At 42.8% G+C, this 21647-nt stretch overlaps 2 protein-coding genes and 1 long non-coding RNA gene across 5 annotated transcripts in view; 1 reads left to right on the forward strand and 2 right to left on the reverse strand.

The window, feature by feature from the left end:
- Nucleotides 1-1106: 1106 nt before the first annotated feature.
- Nucleotides 1107-4233, reverse strand: LOC142048701 (uncharacterized). Its single transcript, XR_012657518.1, has 3 exons — nucleotides 4042-4233; nucleotides 2581-2687; nucleotides 1107-1480 (listed from the first exon to the last, which is right to left on the reverse strand). It is a non-coding gene; the product is annotated as an uncharacterized LOC142048701 (long non-coding RNA).
- Nucleotides 4234-4249: 16 nt separating this feature from the next.
- Nucleotides 4250-16305, forward strand: FBXO7 (F-box protein 7). 2 transcript variants are annotated; one of them, XM_075075791.1, is made up of 9 exons: nucleotides 4250-4543; nucleotides 5839-6133; nucleotides 8146-8376; nucleotides 9771-9912; nucleotides 11105-11188; nucleotides 12283-12375; nucleotides 13340-13516; nucleotides 14202-14239; nucleotides 14606-16305. In XM_075075791.1, exons 1-9 carry the CDS (start codon nucleotides 4422-4424, stop codon nucleotides 15008-15010), a joined length of 1587 nt encoding a protein of 528 aa, XP_074931892.1. In that variant the 5' UTR covers nucleotides 4250-4421; the 3' UTR covers nucleotides 15011-16305. The 2 variants fall into 2 exon arrangements, with proteins under 2 accessions (XP_074931892.1, XP_074931899.1); XM_075075798.1 differs by having other exon boundaries at nucleotides 4251-4543; nucleotides 5839-6137; nucleotides 8153-8376.
- A 4590-nt stretch (nucleotides 16306-20895) lies between these two features.
- The window catches only part of SYN3 (synapsin III), a 196889-nt gene continuing 196137 nt past the window's right edge, over nucleotides 20896-21647 (reverse strand). For both annotated transcript variants that reach the window (XM_075075809.1, XM_075075817.1), the window contains exon 14: nucleotides 20896-21281. In XM_075075809.1, coding sequence (XP_074931910.1) covers nucleotides 21149-21281 — 133 coding nt within the window. In that variant the 3' untranslated portion in view covers nucleotides 20896-21148. The remainder of the gene's footprint in view (nucleotides 21282-21647) is intronic.

Here is a 21647-nt window from a genome sequence, read left to right on the forward strand (position 1 = left end):
TTTACCGAAGTCCATTTAGCAAAAAACCTCAGTGCTCTTGTTCTAGCTTTGCACTGCACACCGCCCTCACAGCTAAGAATTGTGACTGTGCCGGTGCCCAAGAGGCAGGGGAAGAGTAAGAAACGTCGAGACCTTGAACAGGAATGCAGCAGGCATTATTTGTCTGTGAGTTGCCCAGATTCAGACCTGAGTCCATCATTTGCGTAGGTCTGTTCTAAGCTTTCTTCTCTGCTTTTCTTCTAGTTGTTTGGCTCACTCATTAGTCTCTTGTACAACCATTCAGTTGCTTTCATGGAGCTGTCAGGAGGAGGCACTGTCTCAACCCATGCAGCCCCTACCCTGGCTCTGTATAAATTGCCGTCTGGTAAGAACTTCTAAGTCCTTCTAGATTCCTAGAAGGTGGATACAGTAACCTCACTAATAAAAACCTGATCCCTTTGGTTCATCACAAGACACAGGAAATCTTCTGAGATGAATTCTGAGAATCTTCCTCCATAGGTGGAGCCTCCTTTTACTATCCATTGAAGTGTGATTTTGGTTGGCTAATGCAAAGATACCAAACTGTCTTTGATGTGCCACTTTGATGACTTTTGCTCTGCACAAGACTCTCAGTAACTCAATATGGGAAGGAAATATATAAATCCATGAAAACATGGTGGTAGCTAAAAAGGTCTGAAGAAAACCCACTGAAAGGTCCTTCACTCCACATGACCAAGATTTTAATCAGAAACAGAGAAGTTAAGAGCCACGTGAGCAAACTTCAGACACTGCTTAAGGGTCACCTGTAGACAGCCAACCTGAGACTGGTGTAAAGCAGAGCTCCTCTCCATGTATTAGCTATGGAGTGCTAGCATAAAAGGCTTAAAATATCTTTTAGGAGTAAAGTTGACCACCATCAAGCTGCAAGAAGTTAGGAGGTTCTTTCCACTGGCTTTGATTTGAACTTCCTCCCCGACTGGCACACTTAAAACAGTACTTCAGACTTTCACAGACCTCCTGATGATCCAGCCTTCATATCCCTCTCCCTCTTACTTCACCATCTCTCACATCTTTCGGTGTGACCCTAGTCACTCAAAATATCAGTATCATAAGGGTTAATATATGCACATATATATTTATTTATACATATTATAAAATACACTCTTTGTAGAGCCAAGTACAAAAAGAAAAATAATGGAAAAGGTCCACTGGCTGACAGCTTTATTACTACACTTGGCTTTCAGGAAAAAAAAATAATTCCATGAGGTATGTAACTGAACCAAAGAAACGTTTACTTTTTATAGTTCTCTTCTGCCACGGCGAGTTGACTGCAGGTCAACAGGACTACAGCTATACCAAGTTTCAAATTTCTCAAGAGAAACCACTAGGGCTATCGACAGGGCTCATAAGCACACAGGTTTCCTGTACTGTTTTGACCCAGTGCCTTTCCCAGCCTGAGGTCAACTTCATACATGGCCATTGGAGGTCTCCTGCCTGCAGACTGAGACAAAATGAAAACAATGGAGAAAAATATTACTCATCAAGTAACAGCCCTTTTAGAAAGATGTGATGTGTGAGGGAAAAATTATGGCCTTTTTGGGTCATTGAAATTTGCACAGACAAACTTGAAAGCTGTGCAAAATGTTTCAGCCTTTCATCATGATTATTTCTTAGGAGCTTTTCCTGTTTAATACTTAACTGCTGTGTGGAAAATGTGTCTAAACCTTACATTGTGGTATGACTCATAAAATTCAATGGAAAATTTATCAGAATGCCAGCAGAAATGCTCACTTATAACTGGTATAGCTGGTTACCTAATGAGTACTACAGCCAGCTCCTGAGAAACCGAACCAGCATACTTCACACAATTACATTAGCTTGTGCAAGCTTCTGAAATGCTGCTTCTGCTGGAAACATCACAATGGTGCCCATGAACACTCATACTAGGGAAGCTTCCTCCTCTCATTCTGAAGAGTGCAGACTAAGTTGCCCTGGAGCCAGCAGGAACACAGGTGGCCAGGTCAGGGACAAAATCGAAGGATAAAACAGAGCAGTACGTCCATGGCCAATGGAAAATGGTCATAATGTTGAGGCAGCGGCACGACTTGCTGTGGGTTCAACCCTCTTCAAGAGAGAGGAAAGCAAGAGTTTCTGACAGGCACGATGCTCTTGGTCCCTCCTCACGTGTTCCTTCCACTCTCATCCCCTGCTGCCGCAGCAACCTGCCATTCTGGATTCGTCCAGGGTGTAGCCCCATTTGATGCTGATGACTGCACAAGCATTTCTCAGACTAGGGGAGTAGCAAAGGGCACAGCAAGCTGCTCAGGAAATCACTTGTTCTAACACACACAGCTGAGGGCCCAGTATGTAACACCAAGCTGCTTGTGAAGAACATCAGCCCTTTGATTGTTCAATTTATATTGTGATATATTCTCCCGTTTCAGTAGTCTCTTTGCCTTTCCTTATATCACCTTTGTCGATACAAGCCTCTCCTTTCCACTGAGAAATTTACTGACATGTTGAAACCAGAAGATGGTTGCTGTTGAGCTTTAGATGCATTTGACAGCAAACTCTAAAGTGAAGTTTAGTAACCACATTTACCTGGGTTGGATGATCATGTCCAGATGGAACGCAGGAGGTTTCACCTGTAGCCCAGAATAGAATTTTTTGAAGTTTCAGTCTGCTTTTTCTGACTGGCACCATAAGTGCTGAAAAATCAGACAGGGCTGATCCCATAAATATAGGGTTGAGCAATGTGAATAGTGCTATAACAAGCAGTTGTACTCAGTGGTAGCTGTGCAGCCTAGGTCTTTCAAGTTCTTTACCTCTTGTTATGTTAGCATGATGTTCCTGGAAAAGTATCCCAATTTTCCTGCACCTCATAATTCTCATATTATTCCTTGTGTGGAGAAATGCGATGTAAGTAAAATACATTGTTAGAAGGAAAAACAAGATAATCTAAAAATAAGCACTGTTTAAAGGTACCTCTGAATTCACTGTTTTCTGAGGTTTAATGTACTTCATTAAACCAAGTAAAACCTTAAATATATTGTTGAATGAATTGAATGATTCCCCCCTCTTTGCCATTACAATTCTGCAAATTATGTATTTCTAGATTAAGTCCAGTATACTTTTTGAGAAGCCCTAAGATGTGGGGAGGAACCTTTTTTTCCAAGTGTAACAGAAAAAGGGGAACAAAAGCCCGTACACTAAAGCTTGTGACACTTTGTATTTTTGGTAACATTATTTGACTGCTTGACTGTGTGCATTACCTCTGAGACAACAATCTGTTAGTCTGCTTTAAAAAAACCAGGCTCCTTTCTAAAACAAAGTGCTCTTGGGGGCAGTATCCTGTTTCAGCCCTTCCCCTAGCACCTTTTTTCCATGAATTTCACCCAGAGTGTAATGCCCAGCCAGCAGCAGGCTCTCCCTGGCATTTTTTGTTTTAGAATAACACCTAAACTTGTATTGCACTGAAGAGAGCAAAAAGTGGCCCAACTGAGCCCCTCCACATGGTGGCAGGCAGCCTGCCTGCACAAATCACTCCCACCAGTGGCTTATCCCCCTCCAGGCCTGGTGGGGATATGCTGATGAGGGGGCATGAGCCACTGCTGAAGAGCAGCAGCAAAGCAACCTCATGGAACCATAGAGTGTCCCGAGTTGGAAGGGACCCTCAAGGATCATCGAGTCCAACTCCTGTCCCTGCACAGGACAACCCCAAAACTCACACTGCATCTCTGAGGGCGTTGTCCAAGTGCTTCTTGAATAGTGTCAGGCTTGGTGCCATTGCTGCCCCCCCTGGGGAGCCTGTTCCAGGGCTCCACCACCCTCTGGGTGAAAAACCTTTTCCAATATCCAACCTAAACCTCCCCTGGCACATTTTCATGCCATTCCCTCGGGTCCTGTCATTGATCATCAGAGATATCAGCGCCTGCCCCTCCTCCTGCCCTTGTGAGGAAGCTGTAGACCGCAATGAGGTCTGCCGTCAGTCTCCTCTTCTCCAGGCTGAACAAACCAAGGGACTTTAGTCTCTCATTTGTTTGTCACCACTTTGCTGATAACCTCAATAACAGAAGCGACCGAGATCAACATAGAGGCCCGCGGATGGGGTGGGCTGTGGCTCGTCCCGGCGCATGCGCAGGCACAGCCACAGCCCAAACGCCCAATCATCGATCGCGGCCGGGCAGGGCCGCCGCTCAGGCCACGACGCGGCACACCGAGGCACCGATCGCGCGGCCAGCGGCGAGCTGTGGGACCGCCTCAGGCCGCGGGGGCGGGCCGAGGGCGGGGCGGGGCCGGGGCGGGCCGAGGCGGTGCCGCGCCAACCAAAACAACGGCACGCCCCGGCAGCCCTTGCGCCCGCTCCCCGCCGCCACCGTCACCACCCGGCGGGTCCCGCTCGGGGCGTGAGGCGGGTGCTGAGACCCGCCGCCGCCGCCGCCATGAAGCTCCGCGTGCGGCTGCAGAAGCGAACGGCGCCGCTGGAAGTAGAGGGGGCGGAGCCAACGTTGGGGGAGCTGCGCGCGCAACTGCGCCGGGCCCTGCTGCCCGCCTGGGGGTACAGGTAGCGTGCGGAGCGAACCATCGCGCGGGGGGGAGGGGAAGGGGGGCTCGGGCCGGCGGGACCGTACCACGCGGTGCGGGGAGGGGAGAGGCGGGGCGGCCCGGCCCATTCCTCCCCCCCGCCGGGCGTCGCTGCTGCCCCCTGCCGGGCGGGTGGGGGAAGGGGTGGCGGGAGACCCCGGGCCCGGGGGGCGCACGGCTCCTCCGCTGGCCACACGTGGGGGCGCCGAGGGGAGGAGGAGGGGGCCGCAGGGCGGTGGCGGCGGCGGGGTGGGAGGCGAGGCGAGGCCCGGTGGGAGGGTAACGCGTCCTGGGGCGGCTTTACCCGGCCTTGCGGGCGCCGTGGCCGGGCTCCTGCCACGCGTGCCGGGGCCGCGGCCTTCGCCTTCCGAAAATGGCCGTAGGGTGTCAGTTCTACAGTTTTGCAGGCTTCGTGGGCTTAAATTTCATAAACGTTTTATCCATGAAGAACTCACGGCAGCCTCTGTAGGAGGGCAGAGCCTGCAACATCAGTTTAATAAACGCCTACAGAAGGGGCTCGTTTTCTGCCGGTGGCTGAAGGGTTTGTATTCACAAACCTTTAATAAGGTACGATGTGCTAACGTTTCACTGGTGAAACACGCGTGACAGCGCCGCGCCGTGCTGCGTGGCGGTGCGGGCAGGAGAAACCTGGAGTTACTCCTCTGCTTGCCACAGTGGGTGTGTTGCATAGCTGATACTGCGTAGCAGCTTCCCTGCTAGCCGGTTTCGTTTCTGGTTTGTGTTTTTGGGGTTTGTTTGTTTTTTTTTTTTTTAAAGTGCTTGCCCTGAAGCACATTTTCTTATACCTCATTTGCAACTAGCATGCTGTAGGGAAGCTGCTGACCTTTCCGAATGAATGTTTTGCTTAATGAGAAAGCAAGACGGTTGAGGCTGCAATGCTATCTTGTTTTTAAATAATCCCGGCTAGTAGTTTATTTAAAGCTTGTTTTGCTAGGTGTGATATTTTCGAATCTGGAGGGCACTTGGTTGCTTTCCTTCATAACTCTTTTATGAGCAATTACCATAAATGAAGTTATACCTACAAAGCAGCCACGGCTACTCAAAACGTACTTGGAGAGAAACATGTTGCAAAACATTGCATGCCATATTTTTTCCTCACTCTTCCTCTAATATATAGCTAATTATTAATGGATTAAAACCCATGGCATAGTACTGTTGTAGTATGCAGTATGCGTTTCTTAACTATGCCTCTGTGTGCAGTTACCCAGGTGCAGCCAACCATGTTTCCTTTTTTTCCTATTTTCTGTTTTGCAGTTCTGATACTGAGTTTTTAATAACATTGAACAGAAAAGATGCTCTCACAGAAGATCAGAAGACCTTAGCTTCATATGGGATTGTTTCTGGTGATTTGATATGCTTACTGCTAGAAGAAGCAAATGGGCAGCCCAGCCTACCACCTCCTCCTCCTCCTCCCCCACTTCAGAATGGTCATGAGCCATCCACCTTGATCCCAAACAAAAGTCAGGCCAACAGTCCAAAAGAAGAAGGGCAGAATGAGCAATCTGACAACCAGAAAGCTCAGGTGGAAGTTCAAAAGAGTGATGAGAGAGTAAGTACATGAGAATTGCCCTGTACAACACAATGCAAAACAGAAGGTATCTTGGTGGGTCAGTTGCTGTACTATATGGTAGAGAATCTCCTCAGAATATTTGGCTCCTTATACTTGTCTGATTTATAGCCAGTTATTTGGATGGAAATTTGTGTCTGTTGTATATTAGCTGTGATACACAAGCTAGTTCAAGAGACCCTGAGATGTTTCAGTTCTGACATCTTTACAGGATTGAATATTTTTGCTGGAACATGCACTTTCCACAAGGGAATTAGGAGTGCCTAACTTACAAGTGCCTTGCCGCAGCGCTGTCTTCTTGAGGAAACTAATTCTCTGTACTGAACAAATGCAACAGGCACTGCCTGTCAGAAACACCATCACAAGATGAGCACGTGATTCTTTTCTAATGGGTTGTAACAATTCCCTGTGATTCAGATGGCCTGCCATAAAGTGAGACCTGTCTGGCTTGTGCACAGAGGTTGTCTTGCTGAGATAGCTCCTGCCTCATGCATCGTAGGTGTACAGCTCTATGAGCCCATATGCTTAGTGCAGTTAATAGGCACATTTTTTCATATTGCTAAGTGATTTGTTTCCTGTGTGACAACACATACAATAAATAGTTAAGCAGGCAACAGCTCCCACCAACTGCTGGGTCCTGTGGTGAACGGTGTCCCTAGAGGAGAGTCTGCAGGTACAGCTCAGTGCCGCCTCTATCTTGTTATACGATCCTGTCTGTTTTAAGCAGGAGCTTGAGAAGCTGGGAGGAAATTGTCTTTCAACATTCTTTCAAAGCAAGTGGTTTTTTTTGTTTTGGAACGAATTTCAAATACAGAATGTCCTTTAATACAACCTTTAGATGAGATCTTTTAAAAATACTATTTTAACGTATGAAAATTAAGATCTAGGGTAAAAAGAATGGTAGGTAATGAAAGAAAATGTAGCTGGACCATTGTCCCATTGATTTTTTGTTAGGAGCAATAACCCTTACATGGTGCTGTGGGCATGCAAGCTCCTTATGTCTGTCAATCAGACCATAGTAAGCTGTGCAGAAGTGTCTGATATTTATTTAATATTTAAAGGCAAACTGAAAGAGTTGCACGTCTTCCTCCAAAATTGTTGTGAAAGATGGTAGGAAAATTTCTAAGCAAGTAAATGTCATTGTAGAAGAGCTATAGAAGTCTGAAAATCTATGTTTAACCGGGGCTGTGTCCATTACTGTTAATGAGAGAAGGGAAGTTCCATGGATGGATGGCCATGCCAGCCTCAAAAACATCAGGGTGTCTTGTTCCATTGGGCATGGATGTGGGGGAGAAGTAGCTACAGCTCCTTTAGACTCCCCCTGCCCCCCCCTGCCCCTCCCCCCCCCCTTCCTGATCCTTCCCTTAGGTAACTTATGTAAATATGGTAATAGTTTTCATTCACTACTTTTTTTTTTTTTTTTTAAAAATGTGTCTGTGGGTAGTTTTATCAGTTAACGTAATAATATGGTGTGACTTTGGTGGAAGAAAGGAAGCCAGAATAAAACCACAGTGCTCCTCAAGTGTCAGCAGATATACTCCACGGATGATTTTTTTCCAGGTGCTTAGGCCTATTGTGTTTCTAAGTAGTCCAAGTTATTATTTAGGTTACTTGCCATGCATGTTGGCTATATTTAAATAAACAGTGGTACTAAAGTGAGTAAATTATTCCTGTGTATGTTGTGAAAATTCTGATGAAGGTTTAATATGTTGTCACTTTGTCTTCAAGCAGTATATGCAATCAAATGACAGACTGTTTTATGAAGGGCTTGATAATATTTGCATGATAAATATCAAAAAATACATAGGTTATGTGTATAATCCCAGCCTCCAGCTGGGATGCTATAAAATGGAGATGTAATGAATGTGTAAAACTTGCATGAGAAATCAGCAGTGTAGACTTGGTGCCTGTGAGGACGGGAATAAGCAGACAAAAGATGTTGATGTATATAGAGGTGTAATTTTCTGAATGAAAGTATGTTTTGCTTTCCCTAGAAAGCAGGATCCAGCCTAGAATTTCCTTCGGCATTAGTCCCAGAAGATATTGACCTGGAAGAAGGTACAGGTTCCTATCCCTCTGAACCCATGCTGTGCAGTGAAGCTGCTGATGGTGAAATACCACATTCCTTAGAGATGCTCTACCTTTCGGCTGAGTGTACGAGTGCCACGGATGCCTTGATCGTTCTAGTACATCTTCTCATGATGGAGACAGGCTATGTACCTCAGGTAGGTGCACAAACAATCAGGGAATTTCTTGATCAGTATGAGAAAGCTGTGGAATATCGTGGGAATGTGCAATACAAGGTGCATCTGAAGATCCACTTCTGGCTTTGTTATATGGCAGTCAGCAGCAGGGGCTGCTGAAGAATCAGCTTCTCTAATTTACCTGACCAGTAAGCCTTAAGGCTAAAGACTAGAGCAGCTTTTAGGTGTGAGAGAAGAGGCCTGTCCCGATGTTCCTTTCAGTCCTCAGCCTCACTGGGACCCAGCTGATTACCTCCTGTTTCTGCTTTGTACTGTTGAACTTGTGTAGATGTGCTTAGATTGTAGCACTTCTTTGAAGTGCTGCCTTAAGCATCAGTATCATCTCAGTGGTACCCTGTTCAAATGGTGGTTAACAAGACCTAGGTCTGACAAAATGTTGTCTCCAATTCAATATTAACCGAGTTCAGTTAGGCTTTGGTTCCACTGACCTACAAAGGTAACTAACTTGTGGTTGAGCGCCTATGGCAGTACCTCTGTACAATTAATTCACCTTTTCCCTTTATATTTTCAGGTTTGCATTGTATGTTTACTAATACTAATATGTGGCTAAACATGCAAAAGAAAATTTGCTCTTGGGGAAGGTGTTTAAATTCCCATGGCTCTTCTTGTGGTGAGGCTAACTAAGCACAGGTAGGGGGTCAGTTTAGATGTTGAGTTGACCAATACCAGTTCAATAAATCTGCTAAGTTAATGGCATTCCTGTAGCCTGAAATACTATCTGAAGAATACATTTACCTCTGAGTAATGTCAATTATTTACGTCAATGCGTAGGTTTGGAAGTAGGGAAGATGGCTGCTGTGCAGATTTAAGAGGAAAGAGAGAGAGTCTGCTTGTTCTTGTGATTACGTTGTGTCCTGCTCTGGGATTCCACCTGAGCCTTTTCATACTGAAATTGAAAGGAAAAGCTTAGTCCACTGAGCTTTTTGAATGGATTTCAAGCTATGATTCTTCAAGCCCTGTCAGACTTCATAAGCTCACAGAAAAGGTGCAATAACGTGTGTTTCATGCAGTAAATTAATGCATGTACAGGAGTCGTCAGAATGCTGGAATAAATGAGAATGAAGTACATGTCTCAAAGACATAGGTGTGAGTCTGCTCACGCAGCAAGCTTCCTTGTCAGAAACTGGGACAGGATGAAAAAATTACTAAACTTTTCCTTAGATTTGCTGTTAGTCTTGGGGAAAATAATGTATAATCATGCAGTGATGGTCTGTGTCATAATGCGCATTGGGACTGAACTAAGATTTGAATTGCAAGCAGCATTCTGGCAGTTCCTAACGTTGAATTATCTTTTTTAACCTCTTAGTCTTGGTACATTGCTAAAGTATAGCAGTGTTATCTCTGTGTATTTTCAGGGGACAGAAGCCAAGGCAGTGTCTATGCCAGAGAAATGGAGAGGAAATGGTGTTTACAAGCTACAGTACACGCATCCCCTTTGTGAAGAAGGTTCTGCTGGTTTGACTTGTGTGCCTTTGGGAGATCTTGTTGCTATTAATGGTAAGTTAGTAAAGTTTTTCTTCTGGATGCATATTGCTAAATATTACCATTGTTTAGCAAGAGAAAACTTAAATGTGCTTTTGTGCGTTGTGTTTGGAACTGCACCTTGATTACCCAGGTTGCTGAGGTGCAAGAGATGTTAATTCCTGACGCTGAATATTCCTGGTATTTCCTGTCTGTGATAACTCTTTCTCTTCCTCTGATCATAACAGGTTGATTCTTAGGGGATTCAGCTGACCTTTTCATTGCAATGCTGCAAAAATCTGTTTCTTGTCTCATTTCATAGGAACTTTGGCATATCTTGCTGAACATTAAAAGAGGTAGATTTGCTCCAGCTACAATATTTTGTCTTGTCTCATGGTCTTTCCAAGACTGATAAAGAATACATAGTCTGGAAGTTGTTTAGCTTTAATGTGTAATCTTTCCTGTAGAACACTACCAGTTTAACTGTGGTCTCAGAAATTTCATTTGGTTTAAGCTAGCCAGTCCAGAAAATTTGTCGAAGTCTAATTTTTTGAAGCAGATTCCATATCACTTGGTGTTTTTTGAAATTTTTTTGTCTGTCTTTGGTCTTTTTTTTTTCTTTCTTTTTCATATTTTATGTAGCATTTGAGCAATTCCACATTTTTGCAGAACCAATATTAAATTGGGACTTGATTCTGATTTCAAGATCTTTCATTACAATTGTTATGTTTATTTGTAAAACTTGTAACTGATTATGCCATTTTGTATAAGCACATATGTTTTCTCAAAACATGTGTGCATTTTAATCAAATGTTTTAACCAAGTCAGGTTAAGGTTAGATTTAGGACAGTGTTAAAACTACCATGCATATAGTGTTCATATAGTAAGCTTGTTGAGTCTTTATCTAGTTAATATTTCTTTAATGACTGGTTTGTAATAATGGCTGGCTGTGTTACATCTCTTTCCATGTGATAGAATTGTTGAAGGCAATGCTTGGTTTCTGTCACCAAGATCTTTGTTTATCCCTGCTATTTTAAGTTCCATTTTATTTTTCTGAATTTTTATTTATCTAGCTTCTTGCTGTAGTTGGGTATTTTCTTTGAGGGAATCTGGTAAGGGAAGAAAGTAACACACCTCCAAAGGGTAAAGCAGTAATGAAGTGACCTTTGTCATCTCTCAATGTGTTTTAAATTTTGAAATATCTTTTTTTTTTTTCTTATATTTGCAGCAACGTTAAAAATCAACAAAGAGATTAAAGGTGTTAAGAGAATACAGCTGTTGCCAGCGTCCTTCGTTAGCTTTCAGGACCCAGGTATGATTGAGCTATGATATTCACACTAGTAAACTGAAAAGTAAGGAAGCCACACAGCAAGTAAGGATATACTTCGGTAGAGGACCAAATAGGTAAAGAATAGCAAAAAAGAATAGAAATGTGGTTACCATTTAGGTGAGTCATAGCTTTGTGGTAAAAGGAATTTAGAGTGTAGCCATTTACTCATATTTTGCTACTGAAACAATTTGAATTTATTTGACTAACTGTATAAGGAAAGAACCTTGCAAAGCCCGAGTCATCCTTTGGCCCATATGCTTGTTATTTATGAGGCCCTAAGCATATGTGTTAATCTCTGGGGCAGCAATGCTGGATTTTACCCCCTTTCTGCCTGGTGGTTCAGGACTTCAGAGGCTGATGTTACCTACGCTCTTATTGTGGTGCTGTAATTGTTATATTCTTTTTGTCAGAAAGCATGTGCTGACCACATAGCTCTCTCCAGAATGCCAAAATCAGAGGGAAAACTAAGGTGGGGGAGGAGAGAAGGGCAGATGTGGATGCTTGTGACCACAGACCTGACTAGCCTTTTGTTCTCTGAAGTATGTGTGAACCGCTTTGTTGGCCATTGAGCCTGACTGTGTCCTACACTGTGTCCTGGGTAGCCCCAGTCGCTGATGTACAAGTCTAGTCGAAAGGCTTTAGAAGAATAACTGAACACTGAAACGTGTCTGATATAATGGTAGAGTCTTCTGGCTCCCGTTTCTTTAGAGAAGCGCCTGGAAAAAATATTTATGTCAGAAAAATGAATATTGCAAGCATTTACAACATAGGTGCATGGTACACTGGAGCTTTGCAGTCTGACAAAGGAAGCTCTGACAGCTTGAGAGTGCGTTTGTTTCTGAAGAACTCAAGTTTTAAGGCCAAAGGAAAGCCTAGCCTGGCCGTGGAACGGGTCTATAGTTTGTCGATGAATTGCTTGTTGTGTGATAGTTATGCACTAGCTGCAGAGCTGCTCCCATCAAGGTCACAAGCAGATTACAGTTCTGTGTATAAGAAAACCACAATTCTTCTGCTCTTACATAATTTTTGTATTACAACCTCCTCAAGTAAAGCTTTTTACCTCTCTTCTTTGATAGAAAAGGTTGCAGGTGTTTACAAAGACCTTCAGAAATTATCCCGCCTCTTTAAAGACCAGCTGGTTTACTCTCTTCTGGCTGCTGCCCGACAAGGTGAGAGAAAATATGGACAAATAGAGATGGTACTTCATTTTTGAGGATGAGGGAAGAGGGTCTGTCTGAAGCCTTGAAAGAAAAGTGTTAAAAACAGCTGTTCAGTGGTGGGTGTATAAAGAGTAAGCATAAAGTGATTTATCCTTTCTAAAGAAATTATATTAATCTTTGTGTCTCAGAAAATGGTAATATAATTATAAAGTTCCTGGTCTTATTTTTTGATTGCTCTAGTCTCACTTAAAAGACTGAAGCGGAGTGGCTGTTTTCCACACTTAGTGATGAGAAAATCATACCACGATAAATTTGTGGCAGTAGTTCTGCAGTTTTGATCCATTTTATTGTCAAAGCAGAAAAATTTATATAGCATCATACTTGGAAGTCTAACCCCAGGAATGATCTTCTCAGTAACCAGTCATTGAGGGCTTGGAAAGGACATTAGGAAGTAACCCAAGCTAGTGTTTGTGGAGCAGTAAGAAGCCAGGCTTTCTCTGCATAGATATTGCCATAAAAGGTCTCAGCTTTGTATTTTGAAGACTATTCAATGGAATTCTCTCTAGGCTTCAGTGTGGGAAGGTTTTATGTGAAGCATGTGGTCGGTATTTAATGTATTTTTTGTGAGCTTATGAAATTGGGCAGGGTTTTTTTTGTTATCTGTTCCTTTGTTCTGTAGCCTATAAACATAGTTAAGTGTGTGGAATGTTTCGTAGGCTTACAGTGGCCAGTAGTGGTCAGTATAAGGTGCCATTTGCTCTGTTTTGTGCACTCTGTAAATGTACTTAGAGTCATGAGAGCTCTGTTTTATAAGAAGTCACGTCACGGTACTTTCTGAGAAAAGTCGTGTAACTCAGGCATCAAAGGGAAATGATTTAAGGGAAAGATTATAATGTCCTTTCTTTTAGGGCCTTTAGAGATAGAGTAAACTCTGCACCACTTAGGTAATGCTTCTATTTTCATCACTTTGTAGCTCTGAACTTGCCAGATGTGTTTGGGTTAGTGGTCCTTCCCCTTGAGCTCAAGCTTCGGATTTTCAGACTTTTGGATGTCCGTTCACTCATCTCTCTCTCCGCTGTTTGCCGTGATCTTTACACAGCTTCAAATGACCAGCTTCTATGGAGGTTTATGTATCTGCGAGATTTCCGAGGTAATGTTGAGACACATGTTTTTCTAACTACATTCTCAAGTGAGCAGAGGGATTAGGTCTGACATATTTTTGATAAGAGGCTCTTCAGGCAACCACTTCTGATTTTTAAACACTGTGAGTAAATGCAGTCATTTGTGTCGCTAACCAGTGCAGTTGGTCAGGTGTAATTCAGGTGGATGCATGGTGGGTTTTTTTTGCCATGAAAACAGATGACAATCTGCTGAGCCATTACTGATGGACCACAGAATTCCTCACATGGTGTGGTGCAGGCTTTCCTTGTTTTCATCTGGTTTTCTGGCTACCTTGGTGAACTGGCTATTCCATATATTAGGAAGTGGAGGGAAGAAATAGCACTACTATAATTTCTCACAAGAGATTGAAGAAACAAGGAGATCAACAGAAGTGCTGTCCAGTCAAGGATGGGGACAGTGTTTCTGGAATTTCTATACTCATTCAGTAACTTTTGGAGATGTTGCTTTATGTAGAATGGGTGTGCAAGTAGATTACCTATTGAATGGTCCTGGAGCTTTACATTTTTTTAAGATGCATTATCTTTATGAAAAATATTGAAAAATTGACCAAAAGCGTGTTTTAAAACTCTTCTGACAAAACTCTGGGCATCTGTGGTATGAATGCTACTTGAAAATAAAGTAGTTTGCTTTTAATTTTTTCCTTCTCTTTGTAGATCCTATTGCAAGGCCTCGTGACACAGACTGGAAAGAAGTAGGTGGCTTTTTTATATAACCTCTCTAGGATTAGTCTCCATGGGCTAAAACATAGACCTTGTGAGGCAGTAATTTTGAGTTAATGTTGAATTTGTGTGTGGTGTTCGACATACATACATGTTGAATTTGGTCAGAGTAGGAGGGAACAGCATCAACAAGTTACATGATGCGTGCCCAGATCATGGGTTAGGGGTCTTCCAGAGATGCTGTGTTTGCTCTTTGGCACGCAGGGGAGTTGCTGTTCTGGGTTTTGAGACTGGTGAGGAGTGCTTGTCTGAGAAGTGCTGCAGAACTGAATGCAGTTGCTGAAGCTGGACTACAGAGCACTTTTAAACCTTTAAGATGCATTTGTTTCTGTTTGCAGCTATACAAGAAGAAGTTGAAACAGAAGAAGGAGGCCCTGAGATGGAGGCACATGATGTTTCTGCCCCCTACACCTCATCCAATCCCCTTTCATCCCAACCCATTCTATCCTAATCCTTTTCCTCCCAACCCATTTCCATCAAACCCCATCTATCCTCCAATGATCATTGGTGGAGAATATGATGAGAGACCAACTCTGCCCTATGTTGGAGACCCCATTAACTCACTCATTCCTGGCCCAGGAGAAGCACCAGGTCAGTTTCCTCCATTTAGACCACATTTTGACCCAATTGGTTCCTTGCCAGGAGCAAACCCGACCCTTCCAGGACGAGCTGGTCCCAGTGAAAGGTTTCCACCCAGACCCAGCCGGGGCCGCCCCATGGACATCCGCCGTGCATTCATTTGATTGCTGCTTTTTCCTTCAGTGAGTTTTCTAGTCCCTGAGCTTGCTTCCTAACTGCAGGAGATTGCAAATCCCAGGCACTAACATCTGCCTTCTCTTCAGATTGTGTCAAGAACATGTGTGCGTGGTAATGTTTCAACCACAAAGGCTGGGTTTGTTTTATGCTCTGGTGGTACTGTACCACCTGGCACTAAGGTCTATTTCATGAAGAGCTATGATTTAGAACAGTTTATTTTGCTTCCCTGCCCGCAACCCTCTCCTTTAATCATCTGTGAAGTGCTATTTAGACCAGAAAGATACTGGCCAAATATTTGCTGCATCAGATAAAGAGCACTTTAAATACAAACCCTACACTTGTCTGTCTTATTTGAAAAGTTTTATTAAATTGCCAGGAAAAATGATGTTCTTTCAAAGCTACCTGGCCAATAATCTTTATGAAAAAAAAAAAAACCACGTTCCACATAGAACAGGGTGCTACCACTGTTACAATAGATGTGAGTTTGTAGGAATTTTCAAAGATGATATTTCCTTTTTTCCTTTAATGTTTTATTAGGTAAAAAGCATTTTTATATTGTTACTTAATACACAAAGAATACAGGGAAGGGATTTTCTTTACAATGGAAATAGTAGAACACAGATTGATTTGTTTACAAACAACTGAGTGAAGTCATGCTACAGTGCAACTCAGAAGTCTGAACAGAAGCCAAGCAATTTTACAGAGAACCAGCAGCAAAACTTTTGTCTCTCTCCTTGGCTTTACAAATAAGGAGCTGTAGTACATGGCTGCGTTTATTGTGTGCTAACTAAAACTGGTGCGAAAATAAATCTTTCCTCCTGCCTAACTTACTTAAGGTATTAAATAGGTTGACCTGGTTGCAGTGGAAATGGGATCACAGCAGAAGCAGAATGAATTCTCATGTTACTGCAGTAAATTTCATTTTATTCCGTTACTTAAGTATCAAAATATATCTTGCCAAGACGAAATGTGTTGTAGCATGTTATGAGCACCTTTCAAGTGTTGTCTTACTAACTAATGAACAACTAACAAGACCACTGTTAAAGTCTGCTGATGAGATATGCGGGCTCATGCTGGAGCTCAATTAAAGGAAGACTGGAATGACAAACTTTTCATTTCTTAAATATTTTTTTAAAGATGGATTGATCTCAGTGTTTCTGTAAGTGTAAATGGTACTGATGATTGTTGTGACAGCTGATACTATTTTCTAAAATCTTTCTGAAATTCCAACAGTGGAGATGGAATGACATTTCCTATTAAATACAAGCTATTTAATCAGTAATACTTATGTGCTTTTTCAGGTGATATTTCAGTGATTCATCTTCTTGTTTTGTATAAAATCAGTTGACCTGTAGGGTCAGGAAGTTTTGCCATTAACTCCAGTGGAAGTAAAATACAACACTTTATTTTGCTGTCAGAAGTTGTATTTCTTCTTTCTTCCCTTTTCTACTTCACAGCAACGGCATACCAGTGCAAATCCTGCCGTGATGAACCACCTGAGAGTGTGTATTTTTAGAGTCAGGAGACAGTGGTTTCCCTTCAATACCAAGATTAGCCTTAATTTTTAACATTTGCCTGCCGTGGTTGAATTGCCTTGTTCCAACAGAGTTTTCACTTGAGTGTATAGTCAGGCCTCTTGGAGCTTAGTGATTCTTTATATTCCACTGACTGTAAAAAGGAAAAGGGAAATCTGCGCCAGGTTGGTCTTATACCAGTTTGTCCTTGTGATGAGCACTTCAGAAATGCATACATAATAGATAAAGTTATACAGCTTTAACTGAGAAAATAATTTGTAACTTACTCTTTTTCACCTTTTTCAAGCTATTTCTGGGAGCAATGATCTCTGTGTGTGAGATACATTAACTTTCTGGCACCAATGGTACTCACCAGTGCCTTGATGATAGTTGTGTTGCTTGTGCTGCTGGCATGCCGTGTGCTGGTCTGGAGTTGGGCCTTCTCTGCCATGGAGACAACCTCGTCATACTTCTGCCAGGCTGACGCCACAGGTTCTGTTTATGCTGGATGTTGTCATTTGAAATTTGATTTTGAAGAAATGAACTCAGCCTTTTTACAGATATACCACTAAGTGATCTGAAGATATTCCTTCCCTTTCCTCATTGTTCCTTCGCATTGTAGTAAAGGTGTGAGTCAAACATAAAGGAACCTGACTTCTGAATGGTCAAGTACCCTAAAAAGGAGTTCTCTTTATTCATTAAACAGGATATGAAATATAAGGTAACTATCTTGGGCCCAACAGTATGGAATTAGAAGACAAAACAGAGGAAATATTTGAAAGCTATCTGCTTATTTTGTGCATCCGCCGGCTCCTAAGCCAGGTATGAGTGTCATTGCCATTTGCAAACTCTGTAGGAGAGAAGTCACGAAAGATGAAATATCTCAAGATGGGCGTTTCTTACCTGGACTCTTCATCTGCATCCAGCACTGTTAGGGTTGCTACTAACAGTCATCTGGAAATAAGGAGCTATTGTCTTTGGCTTTTCTATTTATTGTCTTTCTTATTCACGAAACTTAAGACAACCAGATGAAGCAGCGGGATCACATGCAGGGTGTAAGATCTTATGCACCTGCCTGTGATTAGTGAAAAGAAGAAAATACCGCTGCCAATATTGGAGCAGGGCTGCTATTTTTCTGAACCTTAGCTTTATACAAGACTTAGTTGCATGGGAACCTAAGTGACGTTCCCCTTGAAATACCACACCTAGATACTATAAAAAATTCAAGATGTATCTCAAGTCTGTATCTAAACAGCAAAATGTAAATTAGTTTTCCAGGTGGTGGATATGAGTGGGTGTCTTAGCTGTGTCCCGGCTCCTTCTTGGGCTGCATCCAAACACACAGATCTATTAATGTTTCCTGGCTTCCATGTGAAGAAAATTAAAGTGTTCAGGACAAAAGGGAAGCTCCGACCAGGTGCTCCATTTTTGCAGCTCTGAGAGAAAGTTCCCAAGGCATGTTGTGGGGTGTGTCTGCCCTGTGATTTAAATGTAGCTTCTATTCGCCAACTTTTGTGTTGCCTTCTTACTGCCCCTAACTCCGGTGGTTATATTTAGGTATCCAAATACCTTTTGGGTATACCTTAGCTCCCCATTCACAAAATGGAGAATACACCACTTGTATTCTCTCTCTCTCTGCCTTTGTTAGATTGTGGGGATTCTGGAATAGAAACCCTGCATCAAAGGTGATAAACCGAATATACGATGATGCATTTGTGAATCTCCTGCTACCCACAACATCTAGTATGTGAGCAGCATAGCTGTAGATTGAAGTGTATTGGAACATTTATAGGACACAATATAGAGTTTAATTTTCTTAACTTTGGAGATCAACTCAGTGTTTTCATTAAAGCATTTCTGTGGGTAGAACTGAAGATGCTTTTCAGGATCTATAGGAGTAACTGAGTTCAGCTGAGAGTGCCTGTTGCTTTTACTTGTTTTTGCAAGCTAGAGCTAGGAGGAGGGGAAATGCCGTTTTGTTTCTCTGTCCCATGAAAGATGACAGCTGGGAGCTGCAGGCAAATGATGAGATCTGAGTCACTGCTGGGTATCAAGTCAACAGTGCTGTCCCGTTACTGTGGTCTGCTGGAGGACAGCCCTGCTGTGTTCAAATGCAGCATCAGCAAATGATCCAGCCGTTGTGGTTTCAGTGGTGAACTGGTGTTGATTTATGGGGCCATGCCATACTAGTCACCAGTTACTTATTTTTTGTATAGGTTGTGTTGGTAAGAGAGACATAAAAACATTTGGGGGATAGAGCAATTGAGGATTCTGGCAGTAAACTTTTGGTTTTGTCTTTGCATCTCTGGTGTCCATTTAGTAGGGAAAGGCATAAGCCATGCTGAGGGAAGTGTTAGAGAAGGAAATCCTCTCCCACCAGGGTTGTATTACCTCCTCTCCATATAGTGGAACCTGTTAATCTGCTATTGTTCTTGCCAGTGGGACAGTGCGTGCTTAAGGCAGTTTGTCACTCCCTTATTGCTCCTGGAAACTGTGAAACAGCAGGGTCTGGTTTTTTTTCTCAGACAATGACATGTATTTATGATGCTACATTGTAAACTGCTTAGCAAACCTGGAAGGACAACACAGAACTGAGGTGGGGGGATAAATCATCAGGGAATAGGGTGGTTCTGTAATATTGAACTTGAGTTATAAATCATTGATCCAGATGAGTCTCTCGAGAGCCTTCCAACCTGGAAAAGCTATGCTGTTACTTGTCTGAAAGTGCACAGGTCACAAAAGCCATTATATGTGTAAAGGCCTGCTCAAGGGTAGATCATACAAGGTCCAGATGACTGCATTGAATATAGATGTTCATCACAGGTGCTATCCAGGAAGGAACTGCTTGTTTGGCTTTATTCGCACCAGTGAATTGTAAGACCCAAGATGGCAAATGCTGCTGTTGCTTTTCTGCTTTGGGGTTCTCCCCATTTAAGTGACAGCAAAGATCTGTGCTGTTGGCTCAAATGTTTTTAACTTACTGGCCTTCCTGGGCATTCCTAAGTGTCACCAAGGTGAAGTTGCTAAGGGAAGCACAAAGCCGAAAGTCTGGCCTTGAAGCTGTATGCACAGTTTGAGACTAAAGTACTTGACCAAACTTGAAGAAAAGTTGAGGAGATAGGATGGGGACTGGCCCGCCTGCGTTAGGTGTGTTATAAATAGAACTAGCACAGTGCAAAAGGTAGGTTCTCAGCTGGTAGAAATAGCCACAGATAGGTTTATTTACCCAAGGTGGTTTTTTTCAATCATGAATGTAGCTTGTGTCAATTCCTGTTTTTTGCCATGTCCCAGTTCTAGTATATGTGCTCATCACAGCTTTGGTCCATGTTGCCAGCTTAGAGGAAAAGCACACCTGGCGAAGATCCTTCTCTGTCTTCTCTAGAAAAATAATTCTTGATGGTGGCTGGGGAAGACTAATACTGATCATTGCCTGCTTGGGTCAATGCCATATGTGCCCTCCCATGGCTTGGTGTCTCTGGATGGACCCTTGTAAAGCACAGTTTTCCTGTTCTATTGCAGGTTTGTCACCTTGTATTCATTTTGCACTCACCCCAGTGAAGTCAATGGGAGTTCAAGGAGGGAGTCAGGATTTCACTCCATCTCTCTGTACATTTGGTATTATGGAACACTCAGCACACAAGTATGCGCACTTCATCAGCTCTGCTATTAATTAAACATGTTCCTGGGGGACATCCTTAGCCAGATGTGACCAAGTCACCAAAGCGCTTGGAGTTTAGCTGGGTTTTATCTGGAATTTTTGTGAACTGTGAATGTGAACTCTGGTGTTTCCAGGGGCAGGGGAAGAAGCTGTTTTTTGTGTGGAAGGCCCACTTCTCAGGTTATTTTTGAGCTCAGGCTACAGGGTTAGAACATGACATTTTTCTCTCGGAATACAGGAATCACGTGCAGGGGACATAAACGCAAGGCATGAAACAGAGACGTTTTATCTTTTATGAGCAGAGTGATCTGGAACAAACCAGCAGTCCATCTGGATGAACTGCTCATGTGATCTTTGGCGCTTACTGATGTCGGTACTGTATTTAATCTGAATGTAGTTTTGCTCTGAAAAGTGGTTTTTTATCAAGTTGGTGTCATGAAGTTCCACAGTTCACTCTGTTTCTATGCTCAAGCATGCTCACTTTATCGGTCAATGAATACTTACTCTTGACTCCGTCTTTGCACATCTGTTTCAGAAATAAGCCTATTTTTTTTTTTTAGCTCAACGTCAACAAGGATTCAGTAATTGGTAGTTAGCTATTGTATTGACTATGTACAAATCAAAATCTAGTTTGCGCTCTTGTAACTGTGTTGACTCTGCAGGGGTTAGCAAGAGTAAAATTTGCTTTACAACTCACAACTCAGTCATTTGAGCAGATGTGATTCTCATTATGCACGAAAAACAATGAAATAGTGCCACTTTTATACAGTCACTTTTCAGACCATTATTATAATATTTTCTTTGTATTAAAACAACTATAGTTTTCTAAATTCCCTTTACCCAGGTGTTAGTTGTAAATTGCTGGGTACCATTGAGTGTATTCCAGGATGACATCAGGTACGCTGATATGAAGAGTGAGGGCTGACAAAAGCGCAGATCCAGCTGCAGGGCTGTTAATCGGAAAACAGGCTAGCAAATGATTTCCTCAGGTTGCGAATGGTCTCAGCTTTTGCTTCATCTTCGTTGGCATTTCCCCGCTGAGATGATTCAGATATGCTGAAGGTGTTTGTCAGGGACTGTGATTTGCTGAAACGGAAAACAGAGTTCAGACTGAGCTGCAGGAGGTGGTAGTTCAAAGCTGGTTACTGATGCTTTGTGTTCCATCACACAGGCAAATTCAGGGATAAAAGAAGAGGTAAGCAAGGAGAATCTCCATATGCTACGACATCCAGGAATGAGGGGAGGGGAAGAGAGGGGAGAGGAGGGGACATGGGCAGGTGGCTCTAATATCACAGTCCAGACTAGTAAGTGTTTATGAAAACATCTGACTAAAAACATGCAATTGCCATTTGGTGCAACTGTTGTGAGGAACAGTTAAGAAATTTCACTACTCATACAGAAGAATGGATTCATACTGAGGGTCATCTGTTTCTCATCAGCTGCACTATGTAC

Source organism: Phalacrocorax aristotelis, chromosome 1 (assembly GCF_949628215.1).
Source record: "Phalacrocorax aristotelis chromosome 1, bGulAri2.1, whole genome shotgun sequence".
Lineage (NCBI taxonomy): Eukaryota > Metazoa > Chordata > Aves > Suliformes > Phalacrocoracidae > Phalacrocorax > Phalacrocorax aristotelis.